The 17,237-nt window shown below is 46.7% G+C and overlaps 1 protein-coding gene across 1 annotated transcript; it reads left to right on the top strand.

Annotated features, from left to right (window-relative positions):
- Positions 1-8,538: 8,538 nt before the first annotated feature.
- Positions 8,539-13,181, top strand: LOC100833286 (abscisic acid 8'-hydroxylase 2). Its single transcript, XM_003572241.4, has 9 exons — positions 8,539-9,013; positions 9,119-9,437; positions 9,548-9,700; positions 9,789-10,058; positions 10,200-10,289; positions 10,474-10,552; positions 11,778-11,884; positions 12,554-12,672; positions 12,814-13,181. Exons 1-9 carry the CDS (start codon positions 8,796-8,798, stop codon positions 12,944-12,946), a joined length of 1,488 nt encoding a protein of 495 aa, XP_003572289.1. The 5' UTR covers positions 8,539-8,795; the 3' UTR covers positions 12,947-13,181.
- Positions 13,182-17,237: the final 4,056 nt, after the last annotated feature.

The following is a 17,237-nucleotide window of genomic DNA, read 5'->3' on the forward strand; positions in this document are numbered from 1 at the left end:
CCAGCGAAAATTTAAGGCAGGGTGAGCACGTTGAATCAGAATGAAAACGATGCACTTAATTAGGCCACGAAAGGATGGGCCTGCGTACCTAGCCAAACTCTTGGTCAAATGCCATGTATGTTCGGAAATATTCTCAAGCGGTTTCATGGATTTGACGGATACGTGACATTGCTCCTCTGGTGGTAGCATCTGACACGTAGCGACCCTTAGCCTCCTATGCTAGTAGCTAGCTAGCCATGGTCTAGTCCCTGTTCCTCGTACATATGCATCCGGCCATGTACAAATGCCATCCGTTTCCCGGCTTTTGATTTGGTGTGACAGATCAAACGAAGCAGCTAGCATCTCGTACAACCATCGACATCCATCCCCGGCCGGCTGGCTCGGATCCGGCGGCCGGCGCGCTGGCACACGCAACAACAGTAACCAGAGCCACACAAACAATGCGCATTTGGAACCATCGAGAGATTGATGCACGGAGAGCTCCATTTGCTTCCGGTCAACCGGCGACAAGGCCGGCGTTGTCGTCGCACGTCCAGAAGGCGCCGAGCCGAGGCGCGAGCTCCGTGCTACTCCTTAGATTGTAGCCGGAAAGCCATTGCTTGTCCGGTCCGGACCCTAGATTGTGCGACGGCGACGGCAGGACGGTTGCGTACGCCCATCGCTGTGCCGGAAATAGTACGGCCTCCAGAGCCCGCTGTCTACAAATCTGTAAACAGTGCTCGCTGGTAGGTTCTGGAAATTTTTTGCTCCATCGATCGCCAGCGTCAACGCAAGGGAGAGCGCCCGACGACTCCACGCTAGCTGCTGCCGTGCTGCCACGTCGCCGGTGTGCAATTCATTCTTCTTCAGTTTCAGGTTCGTTTTATACTGTATAACTGACTCCTGGGTATAATTCGAGTGAGGAATCTCGCCGGTGCCTTCATCCATTTTTTGGGTGTTACATATGGTGATCGTAGTTTTGGTTCGCAATGCTCTTTTTTCAGATGCCGCGACGGTCATTACTGAGTACGTGCTGACAGGCTGCCTCGTTAATTTCCCCCAAACATACACAAATTTAACGACGACGGTTTGCCACCTGCGCCGCCAGTTAACCGAGCAATCACATGTTGCTAGCCAACTAATAATTTGCAGCACTGGATATGTTGGCACCATTGGATTTGTTTTGCACCGGCCAGATTGAGCTTTGTGGACATGGTGGCCCTGCCTACCAACAGATATTCGTCCTTGCCCTTTCTGTCAACGTTAGGTGCACCGGAACTCCGTACGGGAATGCTAGAATCTGAAGATATCCATGTCACGAAATTAAGTACAGTAACATAAACTGAAACTGCTGGAGACTTCGGAATAACAGTTGCTCTCGAATTCAAAGTTATTGAGATTTTGGTCTGCAAAAGACACAGGTCATTGGTAGATTGAGCCGAAGAAATCAAACGTTCTTATCGCAGGAGTAGTATATGTTGGTTTATTTTATCACTTTTGCTATTTATAGAGTAAATTTCATAGAACCACGGTTTTTGGGATCCACCTGTAAGGAAACACGTAAAAACGCCAAACCACTTAGTTTCGGGCTACTTGAGACAAACTGCCTCAAAACATATGGTTCTGCGGACGGTTTTGCAATAAGTGTGGTTCAGCGATACAACTGCCCTGAAAAGTGTGGTTCTCCAAAATTTACTCATATTTCTAAGACGACTGAGAAATAACAATTTTAAGTCGATCCCAAGGACCATCCGATTAAGTCACTGAGATTCGTCCAGGATTCAAACAAGTACAAATGATGGAAAAATCTTTATCGGATGCCTATGATCGTGGACTGAGAAATAACTATTTGTAAGTCAACTGAGAAATAGACATTCCCTTATTTTATTTCCATGACATTATAGTACCATCTTACTTCAGTTGTTTGGAAGTGTGACATAATTGTATAGGGGTAATAAAACACGTGTGCTAGCTGTAGTATAATCTAAACATAACGCATTGTGTCAATCTCACGGATCGTCGATTTCCTGGTAGATGGAAAATGAATACTCTCGCTCAAACTTTCACGTGCTCATCATTATTATAAGGTGACGACTCTGAAAAAAAAAGAGAGAGAAGATCTTGAGTTTCAGCCTGTTAAGCCACTCTTCTGGTTGGATAACTATCCTCCTTTATCTTTTGTTTTGGCAACGTTCTCCTTTGCTTTCTTAACTTCGAAAAAAAAAGAGATAGTCCTGTAGTCCTGTGTTCGAACGAAAATCGTAAAATGTGTGACGAAGGTAGTAGCGAGGAAGTTGCAGGGGACGGGATACCTGCACACCATTGACCGTTGGGGGAGATTCTGGGCCACCTCACCGTCGTGCACGAACATCTGCCTCCGATATCCTGGCCGTGCTTCTATTCCGCTAGACAGAGAGAGGGAGCGAGAACCTGGGCCTGTTTCCTAAAATCCTAACGTCAAAGGGCTCACCGCGATTGACACATTCTACACTTTCGTGTTTAGCCGTCGCCATGGGCTCCAAAAGGTCCAGACCCAACACAAAGTCAAACAAGTTCGGACGTTGTTGCAGCACAAGGCACCGTAGAAAGTCCATCGAAATTCTGCTCCGGCCTCGTTCCAAAAGGCACCGTAGAAAGTCCATTGAAAATCTCAACGCCTCAACCACCCGCAAAGATCCCCTGAGCCCACGAGGAGCCACCCCATTGGCTCAAGACTAAACGCGCCGCTCTCGGGGAGTTAATTCCGCAACGCAGGCCACCTGTCCCTTGCCGTCGTCGACTTGGGCACCCCCGCAGCGCGCCACCTGTTGCCTCTTAGTAGCAAATTTCTCAAGTCTCGACCGGTCACGACAACGTGCGTGTGAGACTTATTACTACGGTGTTATTTGGATGATTGCAAGCGATGGCATAAGCAATTACGTATTGTACGTATAATGCAATGCAGACTGACGCTGGCATTTCTGAGTTCGTAATGCATGCATGAACGGTCGCCGTGGCTAACATACGTGGCGTTTCCCGGGGAGAAACACACGGGACGCATGGCAGACCCGTTCAAGCTCCGGGCGCCAGGTTTCCTGCCTCGATGGCGCCCCTCTCCGCTGTTTCTTGGAGCCGGACACTTCGCCACCGTTCATGGCCTGATGGCCGGACGCTTCCTTTTCTGGGGTGTGTGCGTTCCAGCCCGGCCGGACCCTTCGCCACCGCCACCGTTCATGGCTTTTGGAAGCTTTCCTTCCTGATCTCAGGCGTTTCTTCTTCACGTCAATGCTCCATAGGAAATTAACAAAGAGCTGCTTACGCGCGCTCGTCTGCTTATGGTGCGTGCGTTTCTTTACGTGGAGCTCGCTCACTCTGCCATATGGTAGGAGACTAGGAGTACGTGTCAGATCTTCGTGATTCGTGTCCCATGCATGGAGCCGCCGCGACGCGCTTACAAAGCCCTCCGATCTGACCCACCGCCGACGGGCGCGTGCTGGCCATGGGCTGACGACGGTTAGCTCAAACACTTATGTCTGACCTTCGAGATCGGCAGAATTCGGACCGATGCGGGCAGGTGGCTGGTGCAGATCAATGGCTGCGGTTACTTAACAGTTAAACATGCTAAACAGAACTCTGTGTCTAGGCCGAAATTAGACCCACGTGGACCTTTCTCTGGTCACAAATTCCTATACAACATTCATTAATATATATAAGCTAAGCAAACCGTGGTTTCCGTCGGATTCCAGATATTTTGGTGTGATTGTGTGGAATGTTCATGATCGGCAGCGTTTTCTTCTTTCTTTTTTTAGCATTTTTTTTACGAATGTTTTTTGGCGGTTGGAGCTGTATAATGTGTATGTATTGGCATGGCCGAGGTGGTAAGAATTTTGACGCTAATAAGAAAAGAAAACTCAATATCAAAATGTAAGGGTACATCTATATATCTCAAAAATCAATTTTGACTAACAGATAGATCAACTAGACGTGGATATGTAACATGACAGAGAACTGATGTAAAAGGAAAATATTTTGGAATATAAATTCAGACTATTATTTTTTTAAACAGAATTATATTTGGAATATAAATCCAGAGGTTGTATTGCATTTGTGCCACACAACCCATAATTTTTGGTCTAGATTCTTATCAAATTAGAGCTTTCGCATCTGCGGTCATCATATATTTGAAAACACAGAGTTCTGATTCATTTCAAAGATAAAGCAAAACAGAGCAATGTTTATAAACTAACAAATACTTCACTTTACATGTAAACTCTTAAATCAACAATTGCACCGCATATATGGAGGGAGTTAATTAAGAACGCTGCAATCGACCGTCTATGGGGTTAGTCAATTTGGATATCTCGTTCAATGGTTTGAGTGACCATTGACTATCCCTATTCTGAAACTACCTCTTCACCTTGACAAGCCTACTCCTTCCGCATCCATTTATTATCGTCTCACCTTCCAGTAGGTTGACAACATAGTGAATCGACGCGTTGTTAGCATCAGAGCCTTTCATGAAATAGGCTCCAACTAAATAGAATTAGAGGTTTTAAATATGGACAAAAAAGTTTAAGAATAATTTGCAAGTCAAAGCTTTCAATTATAAATAAGAGCTTTCAACAGTACGAATGAAGATCTTTTGACAACAAGCTTTCCATCATTTCAAACATATAGAAGAACTATTCAAACTTTGAACAATCACATAAGTCTGCTTCTTTGTTTTGATGGAAAGACTGTAAGGGAAACCCCTACAACATATAATTGTGAGCATCATGATTTAAACACTGGTGGCTGGAGTCATGCACCCACCACTCCACCAACACACCAAGAGCTGTTTCTCACACAAGTCTACTTCCAAATAAAAAAATTCCAAAACAAAACTCAAGAAATTGATATTACGCCTTACCGTTGATCTCTACATCCTACGAGACTTCCTAAACCATTGCATGTGACAGGAAGGCGCGCGCAACGAAAATCAAGAACATTGCAGTACCGATGGAGCTCCAAACCCTAGAAAGAGAGAAGGGAGATTATGCGATGTATGGGAAGAAGATGAAGGGTGGAGTCGGAGAAAATCAAAGCTCCAACAAAAGAATAGATGTAGTATGTCGGGTATTATGCTAGTTGTAGGCAAACGAGGTGGCAAGCAATCGGATGTTGGATAGCTGGAGGGCAATTTAATGTGGGTAGAAATAAGAAGATTTGAGTCAACTATTGGAACGTATGTGGGTCCGGACTATTGCGTGTTGAATTATAACAACTGCCATGAGTGACCATCTAAAATCCGTTCGTGGAGGGAAATCGAGAGGCTGACAGCTCAAGTGATTTTGGGCTTCAGAAGATATGGAAATCGAGAGGTCGACAACTCAAGTGATTCTGGGCTTTCGGAGATATTTGGGCCATGAAAAATCAAACACACACCCCACAACCTTGTTGGAAATATGCCCTAGAGGCAATAATAAATTTGTTATTATTGATATTTTCTTGTTCTTGATAAAGGTTTATTATCCATGCTATAATTGTATTAACAGGAAACTAAATACATGTGTGGATAAATAAACAAATACCGTGTCTCTAATACGCCTCTACTAGATTAGCTCTTTGATTAAAAGATGGTTAAGGTTTCCTAACCATAGACATGTGTTGTCATTTAATAACGAGGTCATATCATTAGGAGAATGATGTGATGGACAGACCCAAACCTAAGCATAGCTTTTGATCATGTCACTTAAGTTTAAATTGCTAATGCTTTCATTATGTCAAGTATCATTTCCTTAGACCATGAGATCATGTCACTCCCTAATACCGGAAGAATACTTTGTGGACATCAACCGTCATGTCGTAACTGAGTGATCATAAAGGTGTTCTTCAGGTATCTCGGAAGATGCTTGTTGGGTTGTATGGATCAAGACTGGGATTTGTCACTCCATGTGACGGAGAGATATCTCTGGGCCCTCTCGGTAATATAACATCCTAATGAGCTTGCAAGCATGTGACTAATGTGTTTAGTCACGGGGATATTATATTGCGGTACGAGTAAAGAGAACTTGCCGGTAACGAGATTGAACTAGGTATGGTGATACCGACGATCAAATCTCGGGCAAGTAATATATCGCGAGACAAAGGGAATTGGATACCGGATTAATTGAATTCTTGACATCGTGGTTCAACCGACGAGATCTTCGTGGAATATGTGGGAACCATTATGGACATCTAGGTCCCGCTGTTGGTTATTGATATGATCATGTCCACATGTTCTCGAACCCGTAGGGTCACACACTTAACGCTTAATGTCGCTAGGGTTTGATGAGATAATAGATGGTGATATCGAATATTGATTCGGAGTCTCGGATGGGATCCAAGACATCACGAGGAGCTTCGGAATGGTCCGGAGATAAAGATTTATATATGGAAAAGCTGTTTCAGGGTTTCGGAAAAGTTCGGGGTATTTTTGGTATTGACCGGGAATATTCTAGAAGGTTTCAAAAGTTCTGAAATGTTTCGGAATATTCCTGAGAATTTAATTGGGTCTCTATATGAATTAATTGGAACAATCTAATTAATTATCCCGGAGAGGAAACGTGGGGACTCCACCACGGTGGAGAACCACGTGCGTGGGGAGGCCGGGCAGAAGGAGGAATCCTTCCGGGACTCCCCTAGCCGGCCCTAGCCTCTTCTTGGAGGAGGGGCAAACCCTGACCACCACCCCCTATATAAATAGAGGGGAGGGGCAGGGGGAGAGAAGACACCAAGCCCTCAGCTGGATCTCCTTCTCTCCCGTGCGCAGCGAAGCCCTGCCCGCGGAGCTCTCCACCATATCCTACACCACGCCGTCGTGCTGCTGAGATCTCGTCAACCTCTCCCCCTCGTCTTGCTGGATCAAGAAGGAGGAGACGACATCAAGCCGTACGTGTGGATACTAAGGAGGTGCCATACGTTCGGCATTGAGATCGATCTCATTGAAAGTACCACTACGCCAACAACGATCTCGTGATCGTAACGCTTTGTGGTCTACGAGGGTATGATGCTCATAATCTCTCTCGTTACTTATATCTGATAGATATTATTTTGGGTTTCTTTCGCACTTCTCGTAGAATTTTTTTTGTTTTCCATGCAACGCACCCATCAAACGTTTTCTTGGCGGCCCTATCTTCGCCAGTGTGGCTATCTAAAGCCAAGGTCAGACGCATGACGGGCTATCTGATGCAAACCTGTATACGTATATGGGCTGGCAAGATGAAAAATATATTAGAAACCAACATTATTGCACTACGTGTGCTCTGATGGGCTTGCATGGATCCACGGTCACCACATGTGCCACATGTGTATACAAGCATATATGCCTCGATGATCTATATCTTTCCGCGCTCTTGTTGCTTTATTCATCCTAGGAGCACTCGTAAGAAATTAAGTCTTTGCATGACATGGGCCCGCCTCTCGTAGCTCTTCACTATAACGAAATGATACAAGTCCTATCAAACAGTCAGATAAGGAAGATACATCATGAGTTTTCTTCTTTAATCTCCATGAAAATAACACAATATTATATCCATTTGTTTTAGGAAGCTACATATCAAACCATTTTTTTTCAAGATTTTATTTGCATTTATTTCCCCAGCTGCTCCCTACATATAGCTACATTTCATGGCTTGCTTATCCCCCCTTATCATTGTTCCTAGGTCTATCCCTAGGTGGATGAAGTTGGCTAATGACTACATGACTTTGCTCTTGCATATTATACAAGCTACGTCGACACTTACATCCCCCCTTTTAAGATATTCTAGTAGATCAATTTTACATTATTCGAGAGATTTATTTTAACGTGCTCAATAGTGTTGTCTCCCCTGGTGACCGTGACAATTTCGTAATGTTAATTTGCCATTTGTAAACCTTACAATGTAAACAGGGTAAATAAAGAGTAAATTTCAGATAATCACAGTTTTAGGGCAGTCGTATCACTGAACCACACTTATTGCAAAACCGTCCGCAAAACCACACATTTTGAGGTAGTTTCTCAAGTAAAACCGCCAAACCACTCAGTTTCGGGCTACTTGAAACAAACTGCGTCAAAACGTGTGGTTTTGAGTACGTTTTTGCAATAAGTGTGGTTTAGCGATACGACTGCCCCAAAAAGTGTGGTTCTCTGAAATTTATTTGTAAATAAATCTAGATGTGGTCACGCAAGTGTAGAGTACTGTAAGAGGTCTTTTTAAATTTTCTTTGAAAAAAGTTTGGTATATAGAGCTGAAGTTTTTTTCGTTAAGTCAAAAACAATAAATCGTGTGGGAGATACACGTGCCGATATTGAGCTCCGTCGGCAAGCTAAATTTGGAGATAGCTAAAAACCATACAAGTCAGCACAGAAGGGTCGAACCAAAACTTTACTTTCAGCCAAGCAATGTAACTGTATATACTCCCACTAAAGAGTAAGGGCCAGATGCCTTCTTAATCTTGCATTTTTCTCTCCGGCTCCCCGACGATTTTCAGAATTTCCTTACAAGCAGGAGCGGCGTAGACGAACACCAACCTCATTTATACCCGTCGCCTGCGGCCTATATACCCTGCCCCTCCCTCCCCCTCTATAAATACCACACAGGTGTCTGCTCATAGCACCCACCATTTGGAGTATCCTCTCAAGATTGCTCGATCCCCTCGTGTCCCCCCCCTCATCTCTCCCCATCGATCGATCCCAAGCATCGGCACCACACACACAAATCGCACTCAGATACGAGCTAGAGAGTACACAGCGAGGGGGGCAGGCCGGCCGGCATCACCAATTATAGCCAGCCCTGCTTATCTCTCCCGATCAAGTACTATTGTGCATCGATCGATCCATGGCTTTCTTCGTCCTCGCTGCCGTCGTCCTCACGGCAGTGTGCATCCTCGCCTCGCTGGCCGTGCTGCTGTTCGCCAAGAGGTGGGACGCTGCCGGCGAGAGCCGAGGGAAGAAGCTGCCGCTTCCCCCTGGCTCCATGGGCCTGCCGTACTTGGGCGAAACCCTCCACCTCTACTCCCAGAACCCCAGCGCCTTCTTCGCCGCCAAGCAGACCAGGTAAACTTAACTCATAATTTCACACACAACTTGCAAATGCGCAAGGATATACAGAAATTAACTGAGCTTGAACTTGAACTCTCCCTCTTAATTTCTTTGCTGCAGGTATGGAGAGATCTTCAAGACGTACCTGCTGGGTTGCCCGTGCGTGATGCTGGCGAGCGCGGAGGCGGCGCGGTTCGTGCTGGTGACGCAGGCGCGGCTGTTCAAGCCGACGTACCCGCCGAGCAAGGAGCGGATGATCGGGCCGTCGGCGCTCTTCTTCCACCAGGGCGAATACCACCAGCGCCTGCGCCGGCTCGTGCAGGGCTCGCTCGGCCCGGACGCGCTCCGGGCGCTCGTGCCGGACGTCGAGGCCGCCGTCGCGTCCACGCTCGCCGCCTGGGACGGACACGTCTCCAGCACCTTCCACACCATGAAGAGGGTGAGTGCCACGTGTAGGCCGCTGTCTCTTTAGTCTTTACAGCTACGCAATGCCATATATACAATCTCTTTTTTAACTTTCCTTTTTCGTCTTCTACACCGGATGCACAGTTGTCGTTCGAGGTCGGCATCGTGACCATCTTCGGCGGGCGGCTGGACGAGCGGCACAAGGAAGGGCTGAGGAAGAACTACGCCGTCGTGGAGAAGGGCTACAACTGCTTCCCCAACCGCATCCCCGGGTCTCTCTACTACAGGGCGCTCCAGGTAATTAACGAACGAACGCACTTCAGTTACACTATATACTGTAGCTAGCAGTAGTAAGTAGTAACAGTCTCCATATTTGTGCATGCAGGCTAGGAAGCGGCTGCGCGCGATCCTGGGCGAGATCGTGGCGGACCGGCGCCGCGCACGGGGCGGCGCCGGCGCCGGAGAAGACGCCCCGATAGGCGGCAGGGTGGACCTTCTGGGAGGCCTGATGCAGCCGGCCATGGCGCTCACGGACGACCAGATCGCCGACAACGTCATCGGCGTGCTGTTCGCGGCGCAGGACACCACGGCCAGCGCGCTCACCTGGATCCTCAAGTACCTCCGCGACTGCCCCAAGCTTCTCCAAGCCGTCAAGGTACATACTCTAGCACTGTAACGCGCGCTGGAACATTGTCGCGATCGATGGATCGACGGCGTCTGCAGCAAAGGGGAATTAATCGGTTTTGTGTTTCTCGATCATGTGGGTCGTGTCGATTTCAATTAATTTTGCGCGCAGGCGGAGCAAATGGCGACGTACGAGGCGAACGAGGGCGGGAAGCGGCCGCTGACGTGGGCGCAGACCAGGAACATGACACTAACGCATGCGGTACGTGACGCCGGCCGCTTGGCGCTATATCTTTCTCGGGAAAACACAAGTCTTTTATTTGGATTTTTGCTCCTGATACCGGACACAACACACGCACTCGTTGTACAGTAGCAGTAGGAGTAGTAATTTTGTTCTCGTTGGCTTTCAACTTATTGCTCTTTTGTTGGCTTTGTGAATTATAAAGGTCATAATGGAGAGCTTGAGGATGGCGAGCATCATCTCCTTCACCTTCAGAGAGGCCGTTGCCGACGTGGAGTACAAAGGTAATGCACGTGTTCAATGTGGATTGGGCTTGAGCCTGCAGCATAGTGCTACTGACAAAAAGTTTGCTCAACTGCAGTACGCTTAGCCAGTTGTACACATGGTCCCGACAAAGCACTCGAAAAAGTTCATCCAAAAATATCTCATATATTGGAAATAATATATAGTGCTCCAGTACGTACTCAAATAATTTCAGCTCTAAACGCGACTTCAAATTGTCCTCGAAACTATACTAGTACTAGTAATCGTTCTGATTTTCTCGGAGGGTATTAATCACTGTCTCATGTTATGTCCGCACTATACTAGTCGCACTTTGTTTAAATGTAGTTAATTTTGATTTTTAACCGCATTTTTATCGCTTCAACCGCAGATTTGTCAATAAAAGTGTGTCAAATACCATGCCAACACGAGTATATTTAACCCTTTTAAAATGCCATGAATATAAATTTGACGCACTTTAAAGCCAAATTGACCCACTTTGGAATGCGTCCGGTAGTCTATCGTGATGTAGTAAATTAAGACTAGCTAGCTATTCATAGACAAAACTGGAAGGGTATTGCGTACCATTTTGTCTATATATGTAAAAAAAAAAGTTAAACAAAAAACCCCATGCATGCATGCCGAGTCAAATCCACCTCAGCATATGGTAATATGAAATCATGTTGCTCTCCTGCCTCTTTACATGCAAAGACTCGTGCATGCCAATGAAAGATGGAGACATTTTTCTCTGGCCGACTCAATATATCCATCGGTGTATGAACACCGGGGCATCCCATCCAGCCGTCGCCTCCTTGTGGACGGCCCATTTTTCGCCTCAAAAATCGCCAGCGCATCCACGTCCTCACGTTCCGATTAATATCCGGGCCATGAACCGCCCAACGGGCGGTCCAGATGCATGCAGCCTTAGATGGATTCTCCCGTTCCCGGCCGGCACCGGCGGCGGCTGACCCACACGCCGTCTCAGGTGCCACAGCTGCAAAATTAAACGAGATAGAGACCGAAAGCAATGGGCGTGGATTCCGGGGAAACATTTATGAGGTGCATACATAATAGAAGCCGCCTAATTATGTGTACTAATTTTAGTGGCAGTAGATAAATTTAATTCGCAAAGTGTAGCTCTCGATCGACAGGCTCGTAGTACTACTACCTACTGCTCGTATTTTTGTCCCTGAAAGATGCTCTGAGTGTGACTGAACCTTGTGTGTGTTTATGTGGTGTCCACTGCAGGTTTCCTGATTCCCAAGGGCTGGAAGGTGATGCCGCTCTTCAGGAACATCCATCACAGCCCGGAGTACTTCCAGGACCCACAGAAGTTCGACCCTTCTAGATTCAAGGTAACAAAATGGGGGCCCTACCTGCCTGCACTAGCTGGTACACAGCTTGATAAGGACTGCATTGCAACTAAAATGGGCAGCATGAAGGAACAGGACTTTAACTACTAGGAGATCGATTAATCATTTCCAATGTTAGCACTGTACTAAAACCACAACAAGTATTTAGAAACGGAGGAAGCAAGTTCCTAACCCGCAAAATGCCGAAAGTGCCGTTAGAAAGAGTTCTGTTTCTTTGCCCATTGCTCATCACCAGCTGGCCGCCGGTCGAACACTTGTCAGACAATTTTAGTCAAGGACGACATCGATTACCTGCACTGCCGTCTGCACAGTCATTGTTGTTGACTCTTAAGGGCAGACTGATTTAAACATTAACCTGCCAATCACCCGGCGCCCCAGGCCAAACAGACAGGAGTACTACACGTGCGAGCCGGGACGCCCATGGTTTTGTCGGACGCAGATTATCCTAACCACAATGATTACCAACACACACTAGGATCACTAAGGTACAAAATCTCCGAGCATTAGCGGGCAGTGATCGAGCCGGCATCTGCTGATAGTAGCTGGTGTACTTTTAACGTGCGTTGTGCCTGATTCGATCGAGGACGCGTGTGCAGTAGTGGTTCTTTTGACTGATGAATTAATGGCAATATGTTTGGTCCGTGCTTGCAGGTGTCGCCGCGGCCAAACACGTTCCTGCCGTTCGGGAGCGGCGTGCACGCGTGCCCGGGCAACGAGCTCGCCAAGCTCGAGATGCTCGTCCTCCTGCACCGCCTTGTCACCGCCTACAGGTACGTGTCTGTCAGCGTGCAGTGTCGCTTTTCGGCCCCGGATCACACCAAGATTTGCCATATATTCCCCCTCGTGGACCCGATATCCTTCCCTTTTTTGCGTGCTTAATGGAGTAATTTTGTTTGTGGCGATGACTGCAGGTGGGAGGTGGTCGGGTCGAGCGAGGCCGTGGAGTACAGCCCGTTCCCGGTGCCGCGGCGGGGTCTCCAGGCCAGGCTCTGGAAGCTCGACGATGCCCACAACCGCGTCGCCCAGGCGGCCTCCAGCGCCTGATCACATCACAGACTTCGCTCGTTTTTTCTCGTTTTCTTCTAGTAGTAGGACAACGGTGGTCGGTGATGGCGCTGCATCCTGCTCATAGTCATGTGCTCTGGTGTGTTAGTTAACTGCTCTGTCATCGGAGATGTGTGACTGCTGGTACAACGGCATGCAGTAAGCTCGATCCATCGATCACTCGGAATAATAATAGCAACCGTTCGGTTCTCTTATATAATTTGCCTTTCTCGCATCGCATGCCTTGGTGTCATAAAGCTGCTCGTGTCATGGTCACGGCATCTGCTGCCAATCTGCCATGCGTCTAGCTTCCGACCGATAATGGAGAAGAAGAAAAACAACGTAACTGCATATTTGCAGAATAAGATATGCAAATTACTCGTAAGTATAGTAAGGAACAAATAACGACCAAGATTTCGAACTATTTCTCGTCTCGGCATAACAGAGTAGTAAATATGTTGTTTGGTGTATGGTGCTTGCTCTAACCCCTGGTTAGCACACAGCAAATGAATGAAACAGTGAGTGACAGGAAATTGGCATGCTTGGACTGTATCCAAAGGTGGAATCAACCATTTCCTTGGCCTGAATAGCAAAACTTGATAGATATGGGGTTCAAATTGTGAAGCATCCAGGCGAAATGAGACTAGGTCAGGTGGTTGGTTCCTTGTGGTGGAACCAGGGTGCTCGCATTTCCCTGTATTTATTCCAGAGTTTAACCGGCGTTGTGTTTTCAGTGGGAATGAAGTATCTGTCAACTACGAGGCGTCTGTGGTGACTTCGTCAATCTAAATATGATCTGCCGGCGGCATAGGGGTAGGATGTTCGTGCACTTGGGAGAAGAACCAAATTGTGAACCATCCAGGAACTTGGGAGAAGAACCAAATTGTGAGCCAAATCTAGAACGCTTTCCCGTAAGCTTTCTGCAAGAAATCGCAGAATCTCTGGGAATATCAGGCTGATCTCTTGGATCCCATAAATAATCACGCATGGTCCACACGAATCCCAATCCCTACAAAGCAAAAGCTCACATCCAAACTTGTCACCACAACTGCGTGCCACTTCGGCACCTACAGCCGCAGTGACCACTCTCGTTGGCAGTACTGATGCCACCCAGTAATAATCAACCTTATCAGCCACCAATCTGCGCAATCCCCATGCAAGACCATGATTGCCAATATGCCACGAGTCGAAACAAGAGTATGGTGGGCCAATTTGTTCAATGACAACTATTCCATTGGACAGAACACATAGAAGATGGACAGATGACATCACAAGACTCGTAAGATAAAATAAAAAAAGCCTGCAAACATTGTATTGTTTGGTTTGCACCACGAACATTATTATGATTTCAAATAAGTTAACCATTTCCCTCACATTGGCAAACTTTTTTTTTCCGATTGTCTAAGAAGCACCGAGTATTTTTTTTTGGATATGTCTATTTCTCAGTCAACTTAAAAATAGTTATTTCTCAGTCGACGATCATAGCCATCCAATTAAGATTTTTTCATCTTTTATATTTATACGAATCTTGCACGAATATTAGTTATTGGATGGTTGTTAGCATCGACTTAGAAATAGTTATTTTTCAGCCGCCTTAGAAATAGCAAAAGCGTATTTTTTAGCTACACAGTACTCAAATCCTAGCATTTAAATCTCTGTAGATCGATCTCCACCATCTTCATCTTATCAGAGCAGATGATGTCGGATGTGCAGCATTTTCGAAAGACCGGGCTATGGTTTAAGTTGACGGTTTTAGAAGGTTCAATATTTAATAATAATATGTGGTGTCAGAGTTTAAGGTTCAGGTCGAACCATGCCCCTTTGTCCAGGATTTAAGATGGACTTCTTCTGTCTAACAGAAAATTCTCTCGAGTACTTGTTAGGTATAAAAAAAAGTTGGGCAATCTCATGTGCGAATTGTGTGAGTCTCTCTTCCTTCCTAGTGTTGCATCTTGCTCCGTGACACTGGACGGTGTAAATGGAAACTATGTGTTTAACATAAAATGGAAAGAACAGAGAAAAGGTTTCATGGTAGCACTACTACATCTGTTAGTGCTTTAACTGTCCGCGTGACATGTTTTCCCATGCATGATCTCCACTCTCGAGGCTACACAGAATCCGGCGTCTGTAGTGCAAACGGATCGAACCGCATTTCCGGGTGGATTGTCACTCGTCATGTAATCGGCCGGTGTAAAGTTAGCACTGTCTTTTTGGCGAAAACAACCTAAGGGCACTCAGCCCACTCAGTACTCATCTTAGTTGTCAGACTGTAGATCATCGCAGGATAAAGATCACATCTTTATATTGACCTTTCTCGTGTTATTAAATCTGTCTATCGAGATGATGAGGCTTCTATATGCCACTGCTCACTAGTACTCTTATACACTTTAGTGGGTCTCTTCCAACATCAAATGGCTTATGGCACTAGTGACCTGCCGGGCGCATCATCTTTGCAAGATATTTCCTCGGCTGATGTACTCACGTACTCCACACAAAAGAAAGCATCTTCCGTTTCTAAAGCACCTAATAATAGTTCTAATATGTGTCAGAATTTTCCTGCAGCTGCGATATAATTATCCAGCGAGGATGGCTGACAGAAGAGCACGGAGGATGCCCCCACGAGGAAGAACAAACGTGCTGTTGGCCGGCCAGACGGAGATGATTCAATTCCTACGTTGACAATGTCATTATTATATTATGCTTTCCGAAGAAGAAAAACAACCATTACCATCTGACCATCTCTTCAGACAAACTCGATGGGAAGGAAAATGAAATGAGGTTCCTTTTCTAAGCTGCAGTAGTAACCACACATGAGCTGCCTGCTGAGACCCACAGCTAGCTAGCGTGCGGCCGATCGCCACGCGTACTGGATCGTACTGACCTGAAGCTCCAGTTCAGGGAGTGATCTGACGCGCCGATGGAAGGAAAGAAACATGCATGGCCAGATGCTCGATCGGATCGTATCATATATGCCAACAACCGCTGTTCTAGTTCGGTCGGTCACTGCTGTCGAGTGAGTTGGCATCCCGTCTTTTTCCTGGGGTTCAGACAAAGGTGTTGGAGTCCAGCTAGCGGGGGAGTACTTGCAGTGACGAGGCAAGCACGGCGGCAAGGTAGCTAGCGCAGGAGGGACAAGGCATTACGGCAGGGGCATGTCGCAAACCGAGCATTGCTTCTCCTTCCCTTTCCAGCATCCTCGAGTTACCTGCATGATTGACTGGATCGAGCCTGCAGAGACCATATAGAGTTGTGAACTGGTCATGGAACTTAAAAAATGTTGTGAACTGGTCACATGAGTTTGGCAAGTTATGCGTCCATGTAAAGTTGTACTCCACCGCCCGTAGATTTCGACCAGGGGTGGAGACAGGCCCCAGGCAGCAGTGGCCGCGGTTAGTGGATATCGTTGTACTATCATTAGCCCACCTACGATTAAACCTCAGGATTTAACGTCATGTTGTCTAATCCTAATCCATGCGGATTATTTGTAGTTGACGTCCCCGAGTCTTCATCATTGACTTTGTAAATCTCATTTCTTGGCGGTTTAGTTTTCAGCTGAAGCTGTTTGAATACGCGTATGCGATTATCTGCACAAATGTTTTCAGGTCTACTTACGCTGCGTTTCTCGTAGAATTGAGCAGCAGGAGCAGAATTCCCCCTTGTGCATCATGATCTGATGATCCACGATGAATCAAGGTATCGACCGGCAGCGCTGGCCGCTGGGCCACGCCGGGCAACGGTGGCCGGGGAATCTTCTGCACGTCAATCATTCGTCAATCTGGGAGATCTGGAGATATCGACACGTGGAATATGGTGCCCTCCTTTTTCTGGTGTCGTGCCCGCTCGGCGAAATCTGGTCGCTGCAACACGGTGAATTGCTGACTGTGTGAGGGAGAGAGAGAGGGACCGGTGCTGGGCTCCAGGGCCAGCTAAGCCACCAACAAGACTGCCAATGTCACTCGCCTGTTCCATGCTTGTGCATGTAAGCTGGCAATGCTCCCCGGCATTCGCTGCGACAGTGCACCAAGATGGCTAACTGAACAGAACCACGTGGTTGGTACAAAAGATTAAACAGAATCCCGTCTCAGCAACCGTTTGTTTGGGATTCTGTTTAATCTTTTGGTGCTTTTAGCAATATCAAAATCACTTTTTCTGTTTACACATGAAGCTGAGAAGCACTCTCACCAAAAGCACGTCCGGAGATGCTGCTCAACTTCATGTGTAAATGGGAAAAGTGTTTTTGAAATTGCTAGAAGCACCAAAAACTGAAGCAGAAGCCAAAAAAAACGGGGCC

Source organism: Brachypodium distachyon, chromosome 3, assembly GCF_000005505.3.
Source record: "Brachypodium distachyon strain Bd21 chromosome 3, Brachypodium_distachyon_v3.0, whole genome shotgun sequence".
NCBI lineage: Eukaryota > Viridiplantae > Streptophyta > Magnoliopsida > Poales > Poaceae > Brachypodium > Brachypodium distachyon.